Genomic DNA, 11,430 nt, shown 5'->3' with positions numbered 1-11,430 from the left:
GTTTCCTTTGATAATTTACTCATCTTTGCATCCACCGTCTTCAAGTTGCGTGCTTATTCGGCTCTGTAAGCCACGCCACACAGCTACCCAAATGAGTAAGTGGGGGGATGTATGCATAGTTAGCATAAGTCAAAAAAAAATATTAAGAGGTTCAATTGACAAGATAACTCTCTCACTGATGTGTAAATGTAGGGATATCCCTCAGACACGCCAGTTGTAGGAATTTGATACCATAGAAACCTGGGGAAAGCAAGTGGGCCTTATCGCTCGCCGCCTTTCTGATACGTCACCCACTCTGTTTTCGCGACAAAACTCACTTCTAAACCACCCATCTGGTTCAATCTTGAAAAATTGCACCCATTCCGTGAGTGCTTCCTATAATCGATTACTTCACTACCCAGCAGTCATCATGGCATCGGACCTGGACCAGCTCATTGAGATGGGCTTCGATAAAGAGCGCGCCCAGCTCGCAGTGAAGAAGAATGATGGCTGTAAGCTTCTGCCTTTCCCCCTGATTTCCACGAGAGGGTGTCTCTGACTGGCTGAATAGTGCAAGGTGCACTGCAGTGGCTCGAGGACAACCAAGACAAGTCATTGGAAGAGATACAGACACAAGCGAAAGAGGCACAAGACGAAGAGGCCTCTGCACTTCTACCAGGCGAACAACCACGCAGCTTAGTATGCAACGAGTGTGACAAGAAGTTCCGAGGCCAGTCACAAGCCGAATTTCATGCATCAAAGTCAGGACATGTTGATTTTGCCGAGTCCACGGAGGAAATTGCCCCGTTGACCGAGGAGCAGAAGAAGCAGAGACTGGCAGAGCTACGGGAGAAACTTGCGGCGAAGCGCGCTGTGCTTTCAGAACAGGACAAGATTGATAAGAAGAAGAACGAGGTGCGTATTCGTGGTCTTGGCCCCGTCAACTTAGCGACTAGAGGTTTTTCGCTGACTTTTCTCACCAGGAAATCCGAAGGAAGAGCACCAAGGAAAGCCAAGACGCAAAGGAGGATCTTGAGCGGAAGCAACTGTTGAAGGAGGCAGTCATGAAGAAGAAGGAGAAGCAGGATGAAATCGATGCTAAGAAACGCATCAAGGCAAAGATCGAGGCCGACAAGGAGGAGCGTCGATTGAAAGCAGAGAAGCAACGAGCTGAGCGTGCCGGACTGGCTCCTCCTCCCCAGCCCGCTGCCGCCCCAGTACCCACTTCCTCTGGCCCCGCTACGTCTAAACCTGCCTCCGCCTATACGGAAACTCGGTTGCGATTCCAGTCATCCAAGGGCAACATCCTGAAGACACTGCCTGTTGACACCACGTTGTTTGAGGTTGCCGCCGCTTTGAGGGAACAAGATGGAATCGAGGCGCAAAGCTTCGTGCAGAATTTTCCCCGGAAGGTGTTTAACAATGAGTTCTTCGGAGAGACTTTGAAGGAACTAGGACTTGTTCCTAGTGCCAGTCTTGTCATACAATGATTGATGCCAAACTATCCTTCATCCAAAAGGACAAATAGCTTTTACAAAGAATGAGAAATGAGATGAACCCCCGAAACAATTAAATCGCTTCTACATTTGAAGCATATCCCTATTAATCTCCAACAATCCTTAGTATGTGTTTTGTTTACTTGCATCGACTTAATTTATGACGCTCTAATTTTTATCTTATCACGTTATCGTCATGTGATCTCGCGATGAGCCGCGTCTTGGTGCCTGACAACGCGCTGGACACGCCGTCATTACACCCTTGATATCGAACTCAACATTATATCACAACCAAACATGCCAGCGTGAGATCCAACACCCAGGACCCGGAAAATGTTACATCTCATGGAACCGAGCACTGATAGTGATAATCTCAGCGTTGGTGATCAACATCGCGGTGGTGCGGGATCTATAATGATGCCGAACGCTACGGGAGCCGCCACAGCAAACCCATTCGAGGAACCCCAACGCCGCATCAGCGAATACACTGCACAAGAAATTGCAACATTACAAGCCCGTCTTGACAAGAAATTGGGACCCGAATACATCTCTGCGCGACCTGGTGCTGCGGGGCAGAAAGTGCACTATCTCTCCGCGGACAAATGCATCAACCTTGCCAATGAGGTGTTTGGATTCAATGGCTGGTCCAGCTCGATCCAGACGATTCAGATAGATTTTGTGCGTTGAGCATACGGCTGTCAACTACTTAGGGGCTGACTAACGCTTATCAGGTTGAGGAGAATCAAAACACAGGCAAGATCAGCCTGGGACTTTCAGTCATCATGAGGGTCACATTGAGGGATGGAACTTTTCATGAGGTAAAGAGGTCTCTCCGACATATAAACTTTTGGTGGGTTGTTCTGTTAACTCCAACATTCATAGGATATTGGCTACGGGCATATCGAGAACTGCAAGGGCAAGGCTGCAGCGTTTGAGAAGGCCAAAAAAGAAGGCACAACAGATGCTTTGAAACGTGCGTTGAGGAACTTTGGTAACGTGCTGGGAAACTGTATCTATGACAAGGATTATGTGGCCAAGGTGACCAAAGTCAAGGCAGCGCCTGTGAGGTCCCCGGTATCTTCCGATATGCCATTTGCGATGCTGACTATCGGATTAGGGAAGATGGGACGTTGAAGATCTTCACCGTCACCCTGACTTTGCGCCGCCTGCTAAGAAACAGCTTCCTACATCGAAATGTGCACTTGAAGAGGATGATCTGCCCCTTCCTCGTCCTGTTCACCAAGCGAGAGAAAATAATATAGGGAACAACACTTCTTTCGAGGGGGATGGGGAGTTTGGCAGTACGTGATAAAAAAAACGCAGACTTAAACTTTGGCTAATATTCTCTAGGCGACCTCTTTGATGAAGCCGATTTTGGAGTAGCTGAAACCGATTTAGGCAATCCCGACGAGATTGTAATAGATACAGAGACTAGTCAAGAACAGCAGCGCACTGTACCTACAAACGGCCCAGCGCCTCAACGAGGGCCGCCTATTCGAGCAGGATTTAACCCCGCTGTCGTAACACCATCAAAACCCGAGCGATGGAACGGCGCGGGCCAAGCAGGACGACCTAATCCCCTCAATGCGCGACAGAACCCATCAGCTATCCAATCTGCAGCTGCGGTACAAGGTCGACAAATGCCCGCTCAGGGTCTCGCTCAAAGTCTCTCAAACCCCAGACAACCAGTCCCGCCGCAGCAACCGGTTGTTCAGAATGCCCCACACAACAACATTCCCCAGCCTCCGGTGAAAAGGGAGGCCGCCCCCGGGGGCTTTCAGGGAAATCAGGACATGAACCCACCACAAGGCACACCGTCGACGGGGTTCTATTCCGCTCGAGCAGTGGATATCCTCCGTGAAAACCCAAACTCCGTCCCGCCGGGAGCACCTCAATTCGATCCACACGCAGAGAGTCCCTCCATCCGCAAGACGGCTGGTGTAGACCATACCAAAAGCATTCCTATTGCTAGACCGATGCTTTCCAGCGCCTCTCCAGCACCACCCATCATCAACAACAACACGCGCGATTTTGTCAACCCCGCAATGGATCTGCAGCGCAGAGTCGGTGCTCCTGGCGGCGGAATAAGCAGTCCGGTCAGCAGAGGCCCTTCTGTCTCATCGTATCGACCATTGACCCGGCCCAACATTGACCAAAGGAGCGTTTCCAACCCAGCCGCGATGAATCGAGGGAGTGTGCCACCGCAGCAGAATCTCAACGGAAAACGGCCTCCATTAGTGGACGTTACCAATGCCGATGCTACACCTGGCGCATATCCAGGGGTCCCGGCACTCGGTCCAAACGACCCAAAACGGCCGCGGGTTTCGGATGTTGACTCCTCTGGGTCTCGCCCACCAACCCAGTAATGAACACGATCTGATCGGTCTTTTGTGCCCTGGCGAAGGGTGCATGGCCGCACAATTTCCAACCATAAGCGTTCTTATCTCATCGAAATTTCTTTTAAGTCTTCAACTCTGGCCCACAGCGTCAAGATGCAGTTATCACGGCGGGGAAGTATGGCAGGCGTTCCGGAGTCCTTCAAGCCAATGCGATTCCTCAGGATCCTAGCGGGGGAAAACGTACGGGTTACCTGAATCTTGATACATTCTTTCACATCGGCATGTTTTATTTTTGTTATCCTAAAACGAGTCTAGAGCATTCTAGACTTCAGAAACGCAACGGCAGTTTTAGATCTGGGCTTGTGTTCCAGACATATCAATCACATTAAGAATGAAACATCAATAACTCAACTAGCTCCCGCAACCAAAGTTCGACATCACGTTCGATACAAAAGTACGAACAGGGATTGGAAATGTCGATCCTCCTAAGCTTGATGCCATGCCACCGGTACATCTATCCGGACCTCCTATACGTTCTGCCGTCCTGCTTCGAGAGCGAGAGCTAGTGTGAGAGTTCAGGGCGAATCCAGGACAAATCGCCAAAAAAAAAAAAAAAAACTCTTGACCTGGCACCAAAGCCATCAATCCTGAGGAAACACCCAGGTGTTCCCCATGTGCATGGCAGGCCCATGGCACTGGATAGCGCTGTGTTGTCGGTACGCTAACATTAGTGGGTTGCCAAGTGGAAAGCTGCCAACTGGTTCGAGGCGAGCGGGTTCGTGCATAAGATCAGTGCTTGCACGACGGTGGAATTTTTGGAGGGTGCGGCGTGATTTGGTCTTATTGGTCCTTTTGCTTTTTTTGTGTCGTCGAGTCCTTATCTTCTTCCTTGCTTGCGTAGTAAGTATATTATCCCCGGCCCACGTGTCCTTGGAGCGGGGTGTTTGGGCAGCAACTAGATATGAGTCCACATAGGGCTAATAGGCTCATGTTCGGTGTGAATTATATCTAACTGACGTTATAAAGCATACTCCGAGCATTGATTGCCCTGTACAATAGTAGTCATTTATTTCGGGACTTGATCGGCTGTGGCATTTTTTGACAGAAAACTGTGAGTTTTTTCTTGTCAGGCGCCTTTCTTGGGGCTTCTCCCGACTTGAATGGATGAATTGATAGAAACTAGAAAACGCAATTTCTTTAAAAGAATGAATCAAGTCAAATCTGATCAAGCAACAAAAGTACGATCTATTAACATCGGGAACGGGGATCCTCAATTCGGTCTCCAAGCTCAAGCTACTACAGGATCTTTAGATTCTTCACTATCGCCATATGCACACTATCAGAATTGGATATAGGCCCCATGATAATGAAGCGCCGAGGCCACAAGTTGATCGGTATGTGTTCTTCAGCTTCTTGCTTTCATGATGTTTGAAGGATGCTATGATTCTGCACTGTCCAAAATGGGCAGCAGACAAGGCTTCGTTAATCGGTATTTGCTAGACCTTGACTCTAGCAGCATGTACTGTTGTTGCGGGTCTTGCTCTTGTCTTCTTTGCTCTGGTCTTGGAAGTTTTATACTAGAGAACTGTTGGAAGGTCGCGTGACCACCACTGTTTGCTCCCAGTACTTAGTCTCAGTCATAGCATGTAGATAGTTTCTCTCTCTCTAAACGCATCAAGAGATTTCCAGTTACATCTACATTCATCGTAGATCTCTAGTATCTCTAAAAAGAACCCGTCGAGGACGCTGACTAACTGCCGAGTTGATAGCTACACAAGTAAGAGGCTCGAGTATACCTTGATGCGTCTTCCTGACCTCTCCAGGAAAAAAAGGTCACTCTCCGAAAGATCCTATGGCCGGAGTGTATGGCAGCCCTATAGGTGTAAATCATATGGGTTCAAAGGTGAGTGCCCTTGTTTACAACTCCCGAGTCATTCTAACTGAATTTAATCTGAATTAGACGCGAGCCTGGTAATTACAAAAAAAAAAACTTCTGTGACTGCTATCATTTTCCGAACAAGAAAAACTCTGGGCATGTTTATTTTGGGCCCACAGAGTTAATTGATATGCGATACACAAAAGAGAGGGACCTCGATGCTAGTAATGAGATCATAGTGCTGTCTCCGAGTTGAGAGTTAGGGTTAGATACATGTGTAGTTATTTGATGGGACTTGACGGTTCTTGTTGTATTCTCTACCTGCACCCTCCGGCTTTCAAAACTCAACCAATTCTCCCAATGACACAACATATTCGAGGAATTTTTCCACCTATTACAGTTGAATACAAAAGTCCCGCTGACCCGGTCGGGTAGTTAGGAGCCCCTGTCTAGACCGAGTCGGATGCATCTTTTATGCTTTTGGTGAAGGGGTGATGCCGAATCTGCAGTGGACAACAGCTGTGGTGAGTGATTCGCTAAAGAAGACGCGGCGCCCTGTTGTTTGGAGAGGAGAGCAGGCTTGGATTGTGAGGCTGAGGAGTGCTAATTCACGGAGTAGTTAGCGTTAATCTCGACAGAGATTAGTCTTAAAAACCCTTTGGAGTGTGATACGGGATACTGAAGGAGTTGACGGGGCTGGAAATCGTGGAGTAGACTGTCCAGACTGTAGTCCAAGGATATGGACCAAAAGGGTTTGCGCACGATGCTCGAGGTAATTCTTGGACTTTTTTTTGCCTCCAACATATAGTTTTCATATGCTCGCGAAGTCAACCCGTTTCAACTGATGATTTACTCCACAAATCTGTATCGAGTACGGCACCAGCGTTTGAAGTGGACAAAGAAACCAAATGGTTTTAGTGAAGGTAAGTTGCCATCCTCCATGTCCAATAGTAGACTTCGTGTCTGCCTCATACTATGCCTAGCCGAAGGGAATGCATAGCCTCTAGATTGGGTAACATTCTCCTTTACCCAGTGGCCTCGATAGCCATCCTATATACCATATTGCGATAACTTACGACAGGAATATGAGGATCTTAGGAATTGATGCCGAAAATGACCTCTTTTGAGGCCACCACCCAATGCCCTATAGCACCACTATTCTCCACCCAAAGGAACTCAAATACTTGATACTCCGCCTAAAAGACCGAGAGGAATCTTCAATGAGTTCTCCGTATACCATAGCCGTCCTAAATCTGCCCAGGATTGTGAAGGGTGGCGTCAAGGTGACTCCTTATCATCACCCTTTTTTCCATCTCAGAAACAGTGTTTCTTAATAAAAGACGTAACGGATCATGGAGTACTAAATCCGTAATCAGTTGCTTGAAAATCTCGAGCAAAAACATTGCACGAGTCAGAGAAGAGGGGTTTGTCGATCTTGAGGTCGGAATTGGAGGCTCAGGTCTGATTGAAGTTGCTCGGCATATTAGAAGAGAAAGTGGATTTAAAATATGATTTCATCTAGCCGGACCCTGAATCCATAGGTCTAGTCAACAGGCAGGGCCATATCTTCTCAACTACGTGTCTGAATCCAAAGCTTGTGCTCTCCCTGAGCTCCGTGGAACGGACCGTCTTCACTTACATGGAAGTGAAAACATCTTTTACAATGTAAGCAACCAACTGGTTTTTTGAAGGCTCAAATACTTGGTTAATCATACACAGCCCGTTAAACAATCAGTGATCTTTCGCTTTTGAGCAGTTGAACAACTGAAATAAGAACAGCATTCAGCCAGGAAAATCGAAAGATCTCAAAGCTCAACAAGGCCACAGAATGGATGAAAACGGCATTTTTAATAGAGACTTTAGATCACTAGAGCCGACTGAGGCCCACAGAAGAAGCATTCCACTGAAACTGATACTCCGGAACTTGCATGTCATTACCTAGCGGCGAGATTGGTTGGAAGGGGATGAACCAGTAGTCCTCGTTTTGGGGTGGGGAATCCTTGCAGGGTTAGGCATCGAGAATAGTCGAGCCGGAGCTGGGTGGGATGCCGGGCCACTGGATTGACTCATGGAGCTCGAAGCACGGTTCGAAACATCCAATGACGGCCGATTCTCAGTGTGAGCGTGCTGGACGGAAATAGTACGAACGTGGGCTGCTGATAAATTGCGCAAGGTGGTGGGCTCGTAGGGAGAAGGGGAAGGTCCAATACAGCGGGGTTTGTATGGCGCAGGGCCAACTGTACGAGCGCCAGTTGACTGAAAGCCTTGTTGCTTAGAAATATTCGGATGGCTTGCATTCAACTCCTGAGTCGTAGTCTGGAATGGCACCGCATCAGGGTTAATTATGCTAGAGTTGGAAGCGACAGGGCCTACAGGTCCTGCAAATATCGAATCGTTAAGAGTCCGTGGCTTTTTTGTAGCCTCCTTTGGACGTGACACCATAGCAGGAACAACTTGAACAAACACATCAGAGGTGGTGCTCTTCTTCGGGATTTCAAGCGGACGAAGTGTCGGAACATGGACTACACGCTGTGGCTGGAGTGGTGCAACGAGTTTGTCCGAGACCTGAAGTGATTCGAATCGCGAAATGATGTCGGAACTCTCACTCCTGCTTGGTGAGAGGCCAGGCACACGTACCTTGTGCGCGCGTTTACCAGCAGATGGAGGTGAATTTGAACTAGACGAAGGCGGAGACGGTGACCGGTGTCTCTCAAAGGGAGTAAGATCGCGCCGGCCAGCTGGAGGAACTTCAGCAGCGTTAGCTCCCTGCTGCGATGTGGAAAGATACTCCACAAGCGCCACCAGATTACCCAGCCGGTTCTCTATATCCGAGTTCGCAGGTGCTGCAGGTGTTGGTGCATATGCCGTAGGGACTAACTGGAGCAGTTTAGTTTCAAGTATTCGTTCGACATCACGGGTAGTGGCCAAGTCCTGGGGCGAACGAATGTGTTTGCGGATGTCGCGAAGCTCTTCAATAATCTGCGGACCATAGGTTCCGAAACCGCCAAGCTCTTGACTCTGCTCATGGCAAGCGTGCGCTTCTGGGGCCGCATTTGTCGTTATTTTGGGGGCAATGACTTTGTCAATGCTCTTGACTGGCATTGAGTCTTTGACCTTCTCGGTAAACTGAAGACCTGCCAGTTCTGCAGTTCCTGGACTCTGGATAGCTACTGCCTCCAAAGTGTGAAGGGGCTTCGTTGCTGCATCGACAGGAGAATCATCCTCGCTAAGAAGGTCTTGAGACCGGGTTTCCTGCTTGGTTTCCCCCTTCTGGTTACCAGGAGCAACACACTGTTTGATTTGGTTGACATTGGCGACGGGTGTCCTCTTAGCCTCAGCCAGGGCCCTAGAATTTTCAGATGAGACTACTGCTTTGCTCAGAGGAGCCATGTCCTTTTTTCGTGGCTCCTCGCCAGGCGAAACCTTCCATTGAATGTTATCCGCGGCGATTGCGACTGCTGCTGGATAAGGAGCCTGGGAGCAAGTTGCCATAATTTCTCTCCATTCAGACTTAGCGATTTGTTGCACAGAAAAAGAATTCGACGCTGGTGGAGTGGTGCCTTCTACGGGAGAAGGTTTGTTATGTGAGTGAAAAGCCTTGGATGTATCAGGCCGGGCCTTGCGGGGCTGGAAAGAAGCGGTTTGATCAAGAGGAACACGAGTTGGTGGCGGTGTTTCTACTAAATAGGGTCCCATTTGCGGCTGGGAAATCTTGGTTGCAGTAGCAACAGTACAAGATGGCATCATCTTGTTCTTGGGTGTCCCACTTTGAGTTATTTTGATGTTTTGCTCGTTGGGCGCCATGGGCTTCTGCGTAGATAAAGTCTTTTGAATTGGTGCAGACATAATTGTGTCGCAAGACCTCTCGTATGATTCAGTCGCCCGGCGAGACTGAAACAAGGACATAAATTGTCCCGGTTCGGAGATTCTTGCAGCAAAGTTGACACTAGTCAAGAAGTTAGCATAGAAAACTTATTAAAAGAACTCCGACCAGTTACCTTGGAGGCGGCCGCTTGGGTCTGCTAGGGACAGACGGAACTAAGAACGTTATCAGGTGTGCTCTTTTTCTGCACTGGTCATCAAAACCTACCATGGACCTGCTCATGGCCGTTACTCTTGCTCTTGCCTTTTCCTCGCCCACGTCCCCTTCCTCGCTCGCGAGAGTCGCTGTCGTCGTTGTTGTTGTAGTTTAACGCAGGGTCCAGGTGAATGCTGGACGACATTGTGGTCGAGCGACCGCGTGGTCCTGGGCGTCCTGGGCGACCAAAATTTCCACGAAAGGCGGCTCTACAGTTTCTGTCTTGTCAATTGGGATGCTTCAATTGTCGGAGCAAACATCTTCTTACCTTGCAAAACTACCAGGAAGATCAGCAGGTCCCGTGTGGGGAGGAGTGATGTGACCGCCTCGTCCTCTCTTTCCCATGACACCACCACCGCGACCTGATGATGGAGTTGGGTAAGGGTTATTGGCGTAGGTTCGTGGCTGGCTTCCATTGGGATGAAACATGGCGTTCAACTTAGCTCGGTGGGACTGGCCGGAATCGATGTCATCGAGTTCCTCCATTCCAAGAGTATCTCCGATCTTAGTGTGCAAATCTGAAGTCAAACTAAGTTGGTGGAAAATCAGAGGGATTAAGGCTGTTTTTTTGTCAGCACTTACCAGTCCACTTGCTCAGTTGGGCTTCATCTCTCTGATCAACAAGTCTCTTTGATTCAATGTCAGCAAGCTGTGAGCGAGCCTGAGTCTTCATGTCGGCGGTGGAAATCATTTCACGTCGAGCTGTTCCTAGGTCCGCCTGTTAAAATTGTTAGTTAGATAGCTCCACGAAGAAGTAAGAGACTAGATATCACCATTTGAAGAATTTGCATCTTGCGGAGCTGCTCCGGGAATTCACTCATCTTGCCGGTGCGCTTCCGACGAGTGAGGGAGGAGTGAGGTTATGGTGTGGGAGACACTGTCTCCCGAAAAGATAAATATTGCAATTCAAAATACCCTCAAAAGAGATGGCTCTTTGACGAAAGAACAGCTGAAATCAGGCCTAAAAAAAGAAAAGTTGGGATACTTGGAACTCTGCAAAGCGAAAGAGACAGAGGTGGACACCAAGCCGAGCTGCCACCCAAAACAAGAACTTGTGAAAAGTCTGCAAGGTATCAAGCGAGAGTGTACGACATGAAAAAATCCCCGGGAAGAGAGAGTGGCTATAGAAGGAAGAAGGAGAGGATATAGGAAGAGGGTAAATTATGGAACAACCAGGACCAGTTGTGATCCAAGATATGGCACTTTTGTGAATGCACAAACAATTGGGTTTCTCTGTTTGGTAGGAACGAGCCTGTACTGTGTATTTTCGAGGTTGCGACTTGTCAGTCGCACCTTCCGTCGAGGTCCTTTTTGCCTCAAGGAGCCATTGTAGAGCACGTGAGCACGTCCATGATGGTGAAGCCCAATAGATATAAACCAGAGAGCTATTGATAACCACCGGGGAGTTTGGGGATGCAGAGAATGAGTGGAGTTGTAGATGATGAGAAACGGGGCCGACGGATTTCGAAAGCCGATTTGACAAAGCACAAGTGCCTAGTCGCTGGATCGGGGAGGGTTTTCTTCATTGTGCTTGATCTGAGATTTCAGAGTAGATATACAGACTACCTGGATAGGCACACATTAACTATGAAAGTACTTTGAGACTGCAATTCACTCCTACATAACGAACGACACCGATTTGTAATGAGATTATTATAGCGT

At 48.5% G+C, this 11,430-nt stretch overlaps 3 protein-coding genes across 3 annotated transcripts; 2 read left to right on the top strand and 1 right to left on the bottom strand.

Moving 5' to 3' along the window:
- Positions 1 to 409: 409 nt before the first annotated feature.
- On the top strand, positions 410 to 1,469 carry Pdw03_8728 (Ubiquitin-associated/translation elongation factor EF1B, N-terminal, eukaryote; the record flags this gene model as incomplete). The annotated part of the gene is made up of 3 exons (XM_014682444.1): positions 410 to 491; positions 551 to 894; positions 963 to 1,469. 3 exons carry the CDS (start codon positions 410 to 412, stop codon positions 1,467 to 1,469), a joined length of 933 nt encoding a protein of 310 aa, XP_014537930.1.
- Positions 1,470 to 1,772: 303 nt separating this feature from the next.
- On the top strand, positions 1,773 to 3,841 carry Pdw03_8727 (RAD52 DNA repair protein RADC; the record flags this gene model as incomplete). Its single annotated transcript, XM_066102048.1, has 6 exons — positions 1,773 to 1,780; positions 1,853 to 2,153; positions 2,207 to 2,293; positions 2,358 to 2,537; positions 2,593 to 2,776; positions 2,826 to 3,841. The coding sequence occupies 6 exons, from the start codon at positions 1,773 to 1,775 to the stop codon at positions 3,839 to 3,841; spliced, it is 1,776 nt and encodes a 591-aa protein (XP_065957131.1).
- A 3,787-nt stretch (positions 3,842 to 7,628) lies between these two features.
- On the bottom strand, positions 7,629 to 10,589 carry Pdw03_8726 (Amino acid transporter, transmembrane; the record flags this gene model as incomplete). Its single annotated transcript, XM_014682442.1, has 6 exons — positions 7,629 to 9,636; positions 9,689 to 9,728; positions 9,781 to 9,977; positions 10,037 to 10,286; positions 10,351 to 10,486; positions 10,542 to 10,589. 6 exons carry the CDS (start codon positions 10,587 to 10,589, stop codon positions 7,629 to 7,631), a joined length of 2,679 nt encoding a protein of 892 aa, XP_014537928.1.
- Positions 10,590 to 11,430: the final 841 nt, after the last annotated feature.

This window comes from Penicillium digitatum, chromosome 3 (genome assembly GCF_016767815.1).
Source record: "Penicillium digitatum chromosome 3, complete sequence".
In the NCBI taxonomy this organism is placed as follows: Eukaryota; Fungi; Ascomycota; class Eurotiomycetes; order Eurotiales; family Aspergillaceae; genus Penicillium; species Penicillium digitatum.
The sequence above is the reverse complement of the archived record's forward strand: the minus strand, read 5'-3'. Positions and strand labels throughout refer to the sequence as shown.